The 13,869-nt window shown below is 42.7% G+C and overlaps 1 protein-coding gene across 1 annotated transcript in view; it reads left to right on the top strand.

The window, feature by feature from the left end:
- The window catches only part of LOC137638539 (peptidyl-alpha-hydroxyglycine alpha-amidating lyase 2-like), a 44,856-nt gene that overhangs the window by 27,626 nt on the left and 3,361 nt on the right, over nucleotides 1-13,869 (top strand). The window contains exons 5-6 of the mRNA XM_068370669.1: nucleotides 8,441-8,644; nucleotides 12,366-12,472. Of these exons, the coding sequence (XP_068226770.1) occupies nucleotides 8,441-8,644; nucleotides 12,366-12,472 (311 nt within the window). The remainder of the gene's footprint in view (nucleotides 1-8,440; nucleotides 8,645-12,365; nucleotides 12,473-13,869) is intronic.

The following is a 13,869-nucleotide window of genomic DNA, read 5'->3' on the forward strand; positions in this document are numbered from 1 at the left end:
TCCTCGTCTGCGGAAGAGGTTTCACGCAAGAAACGATGGACCGAGGTCTCACGTCCTCTTAAACGCAAGGTCCCTTCCGCGCCAGTCCAACGGCCCAGGTGTAGCCACTGGGTCAGTTCGGACTCGCCGCAGTCTTCCGACGACTGCACACCTCCTAAGAGAGGCAAAGCGGTACCGCAACAGGCAGTAACACCGTCTGTTGCCGCACCTGCTGCTGTAGATCCTAAGTGGTCTTGGCTTCAGTCTATGCAGACTCAGTTAGCTACGTTCATGCAGGAGTATCGTGCGGAGAAGGTTGACGCTGCACCCGTTAGCCTACTCCCTACCACGGTTGTGCGCCCAGCAGACGCTGACGCTACCTGCTCCCGCACTGCAGCTGTGAGAGTACCTCCACCCATGCGCAGTCGACCCTGCCAGACGCTTGTTGACGTTCACCGACGCACGGAACCCTCCGTGGATGTTCGCGTGTTACCTCAACAACAGGAGGGTGGAGTTAAGTTGCCGTGTTTTGACGCTGTGCGTCAACCTCCGCAACCCACTGTGGTTCCCGCTACTCAACCGCAGTCAGGAGTAGACGCCTTGTGTCCCCACACAGCTATGGTGGTTGCCAGTTCTCAGACTGACCAACGTTTCCATGAAGTTGGGTCCAGTGCAGCCACGCATGCACCCGTGCTGCCGGACTCAGCCGCCCAGCGTTTACCTACTCCTTTGCCGCTTCCTCATCAACATTCAGACGATGGACTCTCTGATGATGACGAAGCTGCGCATCTTGACGACCAACACTCAGACATCGACGAACCCAAGACTTCGCCTCCCTCCTTAGACTTTAGGAAAGTGCTTGCGCTGTTCAAGGATTTATATCCTGATCAGTTTGTGTCTGCAGCACCTCGCTCGCCCCCCTCTGAGTTCGCTTTAGGCATGCAGTCATCCGCTCCTGCCTTTACGAAGCTCGTACTCGCTCGCTCGTCCAAGAGAGCTTTAAGGGTACTGGGAGATTGGTTGCAGTCCAAGAAGCAGCTTGGGAAGACAGCATTCATGTTTCCCCCGGCCAAGCTTGCTTCCAGATCTAGCGTCTGGTATGCCACGGGAGAAGTTCTCGGCTTGGGAGTTCCTGCCTCTGCCCAGGGCGACTTCTCAAGTCTGGTAGACTCTCCCCGCAGGCTGGCCATGAGACGCTCCAAGATTTGTTGGACTCCTTCGGATATGGACCATCTTATGAAAGGAGTCTTTCGAGCTTTCGAAGTCTTTAACTTCTTGGACTGGTGTTTGGGAGCGTTGAGCAGGAAGACCTCCCCTTCTGACAAGGAGACTTCCATGCTCATTATGTCCTGCATGGACAAAGCCATCCGGGATGGTTCTAGTGAGCTTGCGGCTTCTTTCGTGTCCGGGGTCCTCAAGAAGCGGGATCACCTTTGCTCCTTCTTGTCAGCTGGAGTCACCCCATGTCAAAAGTCGGAGCTCATGTTTGCTCCGCTCTCGAAGTGTCTCTTCCCTGAAGAGTTGATCAAGGAGATTGCCGCCTCCTTGATCCAGAAAGACACTCATGATCTGGTTGCGTCTTCCGCACGCAAAGTCACCCCTCCCTCCGTGCCTAGACCCAGGATGGACACTCCAGCGTCAAGCTTCATTCCCCCCTTTCGTGGCAGAGCCTCCAGCAGAGGAGGTGCTCGTGCCGAAGGTCAACGTGGGAGCAAGAGGAAGGGTTCCAAGTCTTCTAGAGGCAGAGTCTGACTGCCACCTTCTTCAGACAGCAGTGGGAGCCAGGCTCAAGAACTACTGGCAGGCCTGGGAGAACAGGGGTGCAGACGCACAGTCTGTGAAGTTACTCTCTTGTGCAATCCCCCTCTAGCAACAACTCCCATCGACCTCTCTCCCAGGTACAGAGAGGAGGACAAGAGACTAGCTTTACAGCAAGAGGTGTCTCTCTTATTACAAAAGGAAGCGGTGGTCATAGTCCGGGACCATCAATCCCCGGGCTTCTACAACCGTCTCTTCTTAGTGGCCAAGAAGACAGGAGGGTGGAGGCCGGTGCTAGACGTCAGTGCTCTGAATGTCTTTGTCACAAAGCAGACGTTCACCATGGAGACGACGAAGTCAGTTCTGGCATCGGTCAGGAAGGAGGACTGGATGGTCTCGTTGGACCTAAAGGACGCTTACTTTCACGTCCCCATCCACCCAGATTCCCAACCTTTTCTAAGGTTCGTTTTCGGGGAGGTTGTATACCAGTTTCAAGTCCTGTGCTTTGGCCTAAGCATGGCACCTCTTGTTTTTACGAAACTGATGAGGAATATTGCCAAATTCCTGCATTTAGCAGACATCAGAGCCTCCCTCTATTTGGACGACTGGCTTCTAAGAGCTTCGTCAAGTCGTCGCTGTCTGGAGAATCTAACTTGGACTCTAGATCTGACCAAGGAATTGGGTCTCCTGGTCAATATGGAAAAGTCCCAACTCGTCCCATCCCAAACTATAGTCTACCTAGGAATGGAGATTCAGAGTCTAGCTTTTCGGGCTTTTCCGTCGGCCCCCCGAATCAGTCAAGCCCAAGGATGCATCCAGAACATGCTGAAGAAGGACCGATGTTCAGTCAGACAGTGGATGAGTCTGATAGGGACGCTTTCATCGCTGGACCAGTTCATCGCGTTAGGGAGACTCCACCTCCGACCCCTTCAATTTCACCTGACTGTTCACTGGAGAAAGGACAAGACGCTAGAAGCGGTCTCGATTCCTATTTCCGAGAAGATGAAGTCTTCACTGACTTGGTGGAAGAACAACATTCTCCTCAGGGAGGGTCTGCCACTGGCTGTTCAGACCCCCAACCACCTTCTCTTCTCGGACGCATCGGACACGGGCTGGGGTGCGACATTGGACGGTCGGGAATGCTCGGGCACGTGGAATTCGGATCAAAGAACGTTGCACATCAACTGCAAGGAGCTACTGGCAGTTCATCTGGCCTTGAGAAGCTTCAAGTCCCTCCTTCTAGGCAAGGTAGTGGAGGTGAACTCCAACAACACCACAGCTCTGGCGTACATCTCCAAGCAAGGAGGGACTCATTCGATGACGTTGTACGAGATCGCAAGGGACCTCCTCACCTGGTCAAGAGATCGAAAAATATCCCTAGTAACGAGGTTCATTCAAGGCAACATGAATGTCATGGCAGACCGCCTCAGCCGGAAGGGTCAAATCATCCCAACAGAGTGGACCCTTCACAAGAATGTATGCAACAGACTATGGGCCCTGTGGGGTCAGCCTACCATAGATCTGTTTGCAACCTCGATGACCAAGAGGCTCCCAATTTATTGCTCACCGATTCCGGACCCAGCAACAGTTCACATAGATGCCTTCCTTCTGGATTGGTCCCATCTAGACCTGTATGCATTCCCCCCGTTCAAGATTGTCAACAGAGTACTGCAGAAGTTCGCCTCTCACGAAGGGACAAGGTTGACGTTGGTTGCTCCCCTCTGGCCCGCGAGAGAATGGTTCACCGAGGTACTGCAATGGCTAGTAGACGTTCCCAGAACACTTCCTCTAAGAGTGGACCTTCTGCGTCAGCCGCATGTAAAGAAGGTACACCCAAGCCTCCACGCTCTTGTCTGACTGCCTTCAGACTATCGAAAGACTCTCGAGAGCTAGAGGCTTTTCGAAGGAGGCAGCCAGAGCGATTGCTAGAGCAAGGAGGACATCCACTCTTAAAGTCTACCAGTCGAAGTGGGAAGTCTTCCGAGGCTGGTGCAAGTTGAGATCAGTATCCTCAACCAGTACCTCTGTAACTCAGATAGCTGACTTCCTTTTATACCTTAGGAAGGAAAGATCTCTTTCAGCTCCCACGATCAAGGGTTACAGAAGCATGTTGGCAGCAGTCTCCCGTCACAGAGGCTTAGATCTTTAAAACAACAAAGATCTACAGGACCTCCTTAAGTCTTTTGAGACCTCGAAGGAGCGTCGTTTGGCCACACCAGGTTGGAACTTAGACGTGGTACTAAGGTTCCTTATGTCAGCAAGGTTCGAACCACTTCAATCAGCCTCTTTTAAAGATCTCACTCTGAAGTCCCTTTTCCTCGTCTGCTTAGCAACAGCTAAAAGAGTCAGTGAGATACACGCCTTCAGCAGGAACATTGGATTTACATCTGAAACGGCTACATGTTCCTTACAGCTTGGTTTTCTAGCCAAAAACGAACTTCCTTCTCGTCCTTGGCCCAAATCGTTCGAGATTCCAAGCCTTTCTAATTTGGTTGGAAATGAACAAGAAAGAGTACTATGCCCTGTAAGAGCTCTTAAGTACTATTTGAAACGTACTAAGCCATTACGAGGTCAGTCAGAAGCTTTATGGTGCGCTATTAAGAAACCTTCTTTACCTATGTCGAAGAATGCCGTTTCTTACTATATCAGACTTTTGATTCGAGAAGCTCACTCCCATCTGAATGAGGAGGACCATGCTTTGCTGAAGGTAAGGACACATGAAGTTAGAGCTGTCGCAACTTCAGTGGCCTTCAAACAAAACAGATCTCTGCAGAGTGTAATGGATGCAACCTATTGGAGAAGCAAGTCAGTGTTTGCATCATTTTATCTTAAAGATGTCCAGTCTCTTTACGAGAACTGCTACACCCTGGGACCATTCGTAGCAGCGAGTGCAGTAGTGGGTGAGGGCTCAACCACTACATTCCCCTAATCCCATAACCTTTTTAATCTTTCTCTTGAAATGTTTTTTATTGTTGTTTTTGGGTTGTCCGGAAGGCTAAGAAGCCTTTCGCATCTTGGTTGATTTGGCGGGTGGTCAAATTCTTTTCTTGAGAAGCGCCTAGATTAGAGGTTTTGATGAGGTCCTTTAGTATGGGTTGCAACCCTTCATACTTCAGCTCCTAGGAGTCGCTCAGCATCCTATGAGGATCGCGAGGCTCAGTAAGGAAGACGTACTTAAAAAGGCAGAGTAATTGTTCAAGTCGACTTCCTTACCAGGTACTTATTAATTTTATGTTTGTTATTTTGAATAACTGCTAAAATGAAATACAAAATACTTAGCTCTTAATGTTAACATATATGCTGGTCTCTACCCACCCCCCTGGGTGTGAATCAGCTATATGATCACCGGCTAAGTTTAATATTGAAAAATGTTATTTTCATTAGTAAAATAAATTTTTGAATATACTTACCCGGTGATCATAAATTAAAGGACCCACCCTTCCTCCCCAATAGAGACCCAGTGGGCCGAGGAGAAAATTGGTTCTGTGTTGACATGGAGTACTTGAGTACCTGCTCGACAGATGGCGCTGTTGATGTACACCCCCACCTGTATAGCGATCGCTGGCGTATTTTGTCCTTAGGTTTTTCTGTCGGGCAGCAGAGCTGACAGCAATATGATCACCGGGTAAGTATATTCAAAAATTTATTTTACTAATGAAAATAACATTTTATCACGATGTCATTCTTAATCCTCTTGTCCTCACCATCAGGTAACTTGATTTGTTATTTGTATCTGAGGGTCGTTACACCTCATATTGGAGCCTCTTTTTTCCATGATTATGAATAGACATTGCACAGCATAGACTTTCCGATTCATATTTTAACTGCTATGGTACCTAATGTACACTTGATGAATTGCAATGACAAATATGGTTGATCTAGGTATTGTCATACACTGTAAGAGAGAGGATAAGAAGTTGCAATTAACACTTTACCCCCAAAGGACGTACTGGTACGTTTCACAAAACCCATCCCTTTACCCTCATGGACGTACCGGTACGTCCTTGCAAAAAAATGCTATAAAATTTTTTTTTTCATATTTTTGATGATTTTTTGAGAAAATTCAGGCATTTTCCAAGAGAATGAGACCAACCTGACCTCTCTATGACAAAAATTAAGGCTGTTAGAGCAATTTAAAAGAAATATAATGCAAAATGTGCTGGGAAAAAATAACCCCCTGGGGGTTAAGGGTTGGAAATTTCCAAATAGCCTGGGGGTAAAAGGGTTAATTCAATAAAATATCAAAATGCAAGAGAAATTTTAAGAACAGTTGTATACATAAGTACCCATCAAAAGCATTACAAAATAACTGTTATTAGAGATGATGTTGATAGAAATAATTAAATGTTAAACACCACAAATTGCATTACAATAAGTTTTATGAGAAGGTATTATCGAGCTGAGATCACTTTTCTACTATAAAAGAAGTTTTTGCACATTTTGATTACATTATTGGTATATCATTATTTATTTTTTCTAATCTAGGGAATATGGCAGTCCCAAAATGTGATTCTACCCTCATGTTTTTGGAGTAGGAATCCTTATACAGTGTTTGGAATTTTGTGTACACGTATCAGTATCATACTCAAACCAAAGCCAAGTTTAATAACACAGTTGTCCAACTTATTCGAAGGGTTGGAAACTTGAGGGAGTTTGATAATAGGGTAGCCTATTAGTATAATTAGGATGTTAGTGTACTGTATATTGATTTTTGTCATGATAATGAATATTGAGTTTTAATCGAGTAAAACTTTTTAATCTTGATTTTTTAATATTTTTGTGAGAACTTATGTGAAAATTTCATTGATCTTAAACTAGGCTTATTTAATGTGAGTTTTAAAATGTATACCTTACTACAGTACAGTATATGAAAAATATATTGTAAAATAATTTCATTAAATAATAAAAACCTAATTTTTCATGTTGGCTGTAGGATTTGGAGAATGTAGGTTTATTGAATGATGAATCTAATGACAAAGTAAAGATTGAAACCTTTGTTGGACTACAATGTTCACCAAAGCAAAAAGAGCACCATACTGAACTAATTTTATCTAGACTAATTGGTCACATTTGACTCGTGGATTTAATTAGTCATATGAGAAAATGAAAGGACAACACTAATGAGCAAATATGTCATGCTAATGTCCAAGGTTAAACCAACATTCAGCATGAAATTTTGTCAATTTTCATTTTTGATATATCCAATTAAAGTTTTAAAGAATGTAATACAGTAGATAATATTTAAATGATTAAAGTTGAACCATTTTGGTTTATCTTTGCGAGTGTAATTCAGCTCAGTGGCTTGTTTAAACCACTCTACCTTATGATAATTTTGTAATTATAATTATGAAAGTCTCGCGTTTGCTATTTTCCCATGAAAATTTGGCACATGTTGGATGCTTTAATTTGGACACCTGTTAGACCAGAGTAAACTTATTGCAGCATAAAATCTATCAAATTTGTAGCTATAAGTTATTGCAAATCCAATTATTTATTTTTTGCTAGATTTATAGCAACTTAATACCTTTTAAAACCTGTGATACATAACTAAACTTTCTACCGAGAATTATAGTTTTCTTATCGTTAGGTAACAAGGGAAATCCTCAATACAATTGATGCATTGCTACATAAAGTTTGTCTGTATGACTTCATTGCATGAATGTGAAAGCAGTAGACTGTAGGAATGGTAAAATCTTTCACATATTTTTGTGCAAGAACTTTTGTACAATCCATCCATATACCAAGGCACTTCCCCCAATTTTGGGGGGTAGCCGACACCAACAATGAAACAAAACAAAAAGGGGACCTCTACTCTCTATGTTCCTTCAGCCTAATCAGGGACTCAACCGAGTTCAGCTGGTACTGCTAGGGTGCCACAGCCCAACCTCCCACATTTCCACCACAGATGAAGCTTCATAATGCTGACTCCCTTACTGCTGCTACCTCCGCAGTCATCTAAGGCACCGGAGGAAGCAGCAGGGCCTACTGGAACTGCGTCACAATCGCTCGCCATTCATTCCTATTTCTAGCACGCTCTCTTGCCTCTCTCACATCTATCCTCCTATCACCCAGAGCTTTCTTCACACCATCCATCCACCCAAACCTTGGCCTTCCTCTTGTACTTCTCCCATCAACTCTTGCATTCATCACCTTCTTTAGCAGACAACCATTTTCCATTCTCTCAACATGGCCAAACCACCTCAACACATTCATATCCACTCTAGCCGCTAACTCATTTCTTACACCCGTTCTCTCCCTCACCACTTCGTTCCTAACCCTACCTTTGAATAATGAAAAAATGGGATGCATAGGACTTGAAACTGTAGCTGTCTGATTACTAGGGAATCATATTTTGTGTTTTTTATTTGTTGCTTATATTACATTTGCTCACATTTATTCTTTATGTAGTTTCAGAAAACTGTACACTTTGGATTTGTTCTTGAATGAGAAAGTAAAGTTGAAATAATTGCAAAGTTAGTCGGGAAGATGCCAATGAAAATGAATGAAAAGTGACGGAAAGCAATGAAATTGCATTGTAGCAAAAAAGTAATTGCCAAAGACCTTTAGTGTGTTGCATTAAATGATATTCTCCCATAAGGTAGTTCTCAACTTTTTAAGTTTCAGCAATTTTTAGATGATATTCATCAGAAAACATTTCATAATTTCTTCATTGCCTTTAAAGTATTTGCATTTTTTACCATAGGTATGGATGGTTCTTCAGATGCCATGTTTGTCCCTCATGGAATTGCAATAGAAGAAACCCGTGATGTATTGTGCATTGCCGACAGAGAAAATAAAAGGGTGTTGTGTGTCAATGCTGGACTGCATAATAAGGATAACTTTGGACATTCTGTGATGCGTCTGCATGATCCTAACCACGGCCGTATATTTGATGTTGCTGTCTTGAGTAAGTTTTTCTAGTTAAACACTAGTGTGTAGGAAAGTGTCTTTTAATATTAGTACTTAATTGTAAAGATTCCCCCCAAAAATGTTATACAGTAGTAATTTCATTCAGGTGCTACTAAAGGTATTTTCAAGCCCCTTAAAAGGAGTAAACGCCTATATATGCCATGCTTTGAGAGAAGTATGAACATCAGGTGAGTGTAGAAATAAAAAAATAATTTTATTATCACAATGCCATTATTTAAAAAGAATAAATTATTGCTAGGAACAAGTTCTGTACAATGATCATTTTGACGTAGTTTCACCTTTAATCAGTATATTTAGAAACTTTATACTGTAGTAACAGTTTGACTAATTAAGTACAGTCCATGGCATAAGTGATTTAGAACAATGAAAGCATACTGTAATGGTTAAGGCATTTTAGTATTTTGAAAATATTTTTTATGAATGTGCAAAATATAATCTGAAGGATGTTGACGACACATTAGAAGGACCAATATAGTATGTGACATCTGAATAGATAAGGAGATCCCTTGGCAAGATGTGGAGTAAACAAGTCAGAGGATCATCAGGAATAACAAGAAACTTGTTAGGCATTTTGAAAACTAGTCCTTGATGGACTGGGGTTAATAAATGAACACTGATAAAGGAAGAGACAAGCCTAAAAGACTCTTAATAAGTTTGCCAATACAATAATACAGTATTGTATAAGTGGTAAAGCATTAAGTTTGCATGAGCATATCATGAAAATATTGGAGGAGCTATGGGAAAGCTGAGAAGCTTGCTAAAATCATAGTTTTTGTTTTGGCTTCATACATACATACATATACTAAGGCACTTCCCCCAATTTTGGGGGTTAGCCGACATCAACAAATGAAACAAAACAAAAAGGGGACCTCTACTCTCTACGTTCCTCCAGCCTAACAAGGGACTCAACCGAGTTCAGCTGGGACTGATAGGGTGACACAGCCCACCCTCCCACATTATCCACCACAGATGAAGCTTCATAATGCTGAATCCCCTACTGCTGCTACCTTCGCGGTCATCTAAGGCATCTGAGGCAGCAGCAGGGCCTACCGGAACTGCGTCACAATCGCTCGCCATTCATTCCTATTTCTAGCACGCTTCATACCAGAAAAATAAACAACAAGTAGGTAGTAGGTTGGCCAGGGCACCAGCCGTCCGTTGAAATACTACCGCCAGAGAGTTATGGGGTCCTTTGACTAGCCAGACAGTACTAAATTGGATCCTTCTTTCTGGTTACGGTTCTTTCACTTTGCCTACTCATATGCCAAATAGTCTAGCCTATTCTTTACAGATTCTCCTCTGTCCTCATGCACCTGACAAGACTGAGATTACCAAACAATTCTTCCTCACCCAAGGGGTTAACTACTGCACTGTAATTGGTCAGTGGCTACTTTCCTCTTGGTAAGGGTAGAGGAGACTCTTTAGCTATGGTAAGCAGCTCTTCAAGGAGAGTGACACTCCAAAATCCAACCATTGTTCTCTAGTCTTGGGTAGTGCCATAGTCTCTCTACCATGACCTTTCACTGTCTTGGGTTAGAGTTTTCTTGTTTAAGGGTGCACTCGGGCTCACTATTCTATCTAATTTCTCTTCCTCTTGTTTTGTTAAATCATTTAAAGTTTATATATGAAATATTTATTTTAATGTTACTGTTCTTAAAATATTTTATTTTTCCTTGTTTCCTTTCCTCACTGGGATATTTTCCCTGGTGGGGCCCCTGGGCTTATAGCATCCTGCTTTTCCAACTAGGTTTGTAGCTTAGTAATTAATAATAATGATATTGGAGGAGTTATGGAAAAGCCGAGGAACTTGCTTGAATCATATTTGTTGTTTTGTCGTCTTAACAGAAAAATATTCAACAAAGGCAGTTGTCATTATAAAGTAGCAAAGATTAACACCATAGGAAAATAGAAAATGGATCATGAGAAGGTATTGATTTTATGAAACTCCCTTGGTGTTCAAAGTACTTCTCCTTAAGCTTTGTTTTAATGGTGTTTACCCTAAAATTAAAATTTTCCTGTTTTCTCAACTGTAATAATACACCTCTAGTGAAGTATTTTAGACTGGCAGTTAATGGGAATTATCTCGGCATGGGTGTGCTACAATTTTTGTCTTTTAAGTTATCTCGTACTTACGTAATTTATACGTTTTTTCGCTCGTGTCCAGATTGTTGGTTTTTGTGCTCGTTGATAAGGGAGATCTTCAGGAATTCTTATTAATACTTGTGAGGGTCGTAATACTGATCATGATCCTCATTCTGTGTGTGTTATGGGCTGGGATTTGATTAATTGTTGTGAGGAATGTTAATTTCCTAATAGTTTCTCTTATCCAGGTACATTATGTTCAGCTGGTAGATGACCAATCAGAGTTCCAAACATAAATGGAAATTAACATTCAGGTTGCAGGGGAAATTAAGAGAAGACTAGTCTAGTTGATTACAGTGGGGGTAGCGATGATAGTGCCATTCAAGCAGTTAATGAGCTAGTAGACAGTTTCATAAACTCTTCACTTTTGCTTTATTTGCTAAATCCAAGAAGACCAGCGAGTCTTCAGGCTAAGGTACTGATTCTGTCTTTACCGACCCTGTTTTGAACACAAGACTAACTCAAGTTTTTCCAATCGAGACCTGAGCAAGCATGCTCTCTGACCTGGGGTTAGCCTCAGGGCGTGTATCACTCCACCTGAGGTTACCCCTCATAGAAAACGGGACTAGGGTAAACTACACAAAACTCTGGTCGGTTGGGAGGAGATCCCAGATACTCCTAAGAAAGTAGTTCGAGGTAAGTACTGTTAGGAAAAATACAAATTACTTAAAATTTGTGATTTTTCCAAGCACTTCTAGTGAACCAATCGGTAACGTTCGCTCTCTCGAATTTAATTCAGATCCTTCTGTTGCCATCCCCCTTGTATTTCCATGATTTGGCCTGCTCTTTATGACCACTGGATTCTGAGATAGACTGAACTGGCAGAATGGATCCTGGTATCTGTGCTTGTTGAAGGAAGCACGCATGAGCAACCTTGTTATAACCCATCTTAATGGCTTGGCTTATTGTCTGGTTCCTGTGGAACATGAAAAAGATTTTGGGATGTATCTTTTAAAAGTTTCACCGGGATCGTAAAGGTTGTGACATCTTTTGGATGGCAGTGAGCTTCAGTCTAAAGTAGGCTCAGCCACTAGCATGTCTTGAATTTTTCCTTCTGGCATTAATATAGATGCTAGTACAGTACCTCGACCAAAACGAGCACCTTGCTTAGTGCGGGCACAAAGGTTACCATTAGAATTTAAGTTAAAGGGTCTGGGACTTTGATGAACTATGGTTAGAATTTATGAAGAATTCGATGTAGCCTATTGGAAACATCCTTGTCTGGTGATCTGGTGGACTTGGGTTTGAGACACAGTCAAGTTAGAGAGTATTTCTGTAGTGTCTGCAACTTCACCATCCTTATGAGGTAAAGATGATGGGTCCAAGAGAAATTATAGTTCAACCTGCTGAGTCATCAGCAGCCATTGCCTAGCCTTCCCCGGGTTGGAGAGGACTTGGTTGCTCGTCTTATGCATATATATAGTCAGTCTCTATGGCATTATCACTGTTCTTTAAACATTGTCAAGCTATCTAATATTTCATAAGTTATGACATGCACCTTGGTGTTGACTTTTTCTCCCCTGCACATTAATGCTGATCAATCATTCTATTTACAGATGAATTCTTAGTTGGTGTAGGGGGAAGTTCAACTGATGGAGCAGCTACAGGATTTACTGCAGATTTAGATGCTGGTATACTACTTGATGCCTGGGGACCAGTTGATGTAAGCTTTCTGTTGCTTGGTTATAAATTTACATAACTATAGTATTGTGCTGTATATGCACTGCAAATTGTGCTCTTAAAGCTTAAATTTCTTTCTCTGTCTGTTAATGGTAGTGTAAATTAACATATTACACATGCATGTATGTTTAACTTGTATGTTGATGGAGTGGTGAGAGAGGTGAATGCTCGAGTGCTTGGACGAGGATTAAAACTGGTAGGCGAGAATGATCATGAATGGGAGGTAAATCAGTTGTTGTTTGCGGATGATACTGTACTGGTAGCAGACACAGAAGAGAAGCATGACCGACTAGTGACAGAATTTGGAAGGGTGTGTGAGAGAATGAAGTTGAGAGTTAATGTGGGTAAGAGTAAGGTTATGAGATGTACGAGAAGGGAAGGTGGTGCAAGGTTGAATGTCATGTTGAATGGAGAGTTACTTGAGGAGGTGGATCAGTTTAAGTACTTGGGGTCTGTTGTTGCAGCAAATGGTGGAGTGGAAGCAGATGTACGTCAGAGAGTCAATGAAGGTTGCAAAGTGTTGGGGGCAGTTAAGGGAGTAGTAAAAAATAGAGGGTTGGGCATGAATGTAAAGAGAGTTCTATATGAGAAAGTGATTGTACCAACTGTGATGTATGGATCGGAGTTGTGGGGAATGAAAGTGATGGAGAGACAGAAATTGAATGTGTTTGAGATGAAGTGTCTGAGGAGTATGGCTGGTGTATCTCGAGTTGATAGGGTTAGGAACAAAGTGGTGAGGGTGAGAACGGGTGTAAGAAATGAGTTAGCGGCTAGAGTGGATATGAATGTGTTGAGGTGGTTTGGCCATGTTGAGAGAATGGAAAATGGCTGTCTACTAAAGAAGGTGATGAATGCAAGAGTTGATGGGAGAAGTACAAGAGGAAGGCCAAGGTTTGGGTGGATGGATGGTGTGAAGGAAGCTCTGGGTGATAGGAGGATAGATGTGAGAGAGGCAAGAGAGCGTGCTAGAAATAGGAATGAATGGCGAGCGATTGTGACGCAGTTCCGGTAGGCCCTGCTGCTTCCTCCGGTGCCTTAGATGACCGCGGAGGTAGCAACAGTAGGGGACTAAGCAGTATGAAGCTTCATCTGTGGTGGAAATGTGGGAGGTTGGGCTGTGGCACCCTAGCAGTACCAGCTGAACTCGGCTGAGTCCCTGGTTAGGCTGGAGGAACGTAGAGAGTAGAGGTCCCCTTTTTGTTTTGTTTCTTGTTGATGTCGGCTACCCCCCAAAATTGGGGGAAGTGCCTTTGGTATACTGTATGTATGTATGTATGTACACACGCATTTAATGAGTAGTTTTAATTAAATAAAAGACCTTGCATTCTTTTGCAAGAAATGGTTTTTATAAGGAACTTAAAGCATAACTAAAATTAAAAT

This window comes from Palaemon carinicauda, chromosome 3 (assembly GCF_036898095.1).
Source record: "Palaemon carinicauda isolate YSFRI2023 chromosome 3, ASM3689809v2, whole genome shotgun sequence".
Taxonomy (NCBI): domain Eukaryota; kingdom Metazoa; phylum Arthropoda; class Malacostraca; order Decapoda; family Palaemonidae; genus Palaemon; species Palaemon carinicauda.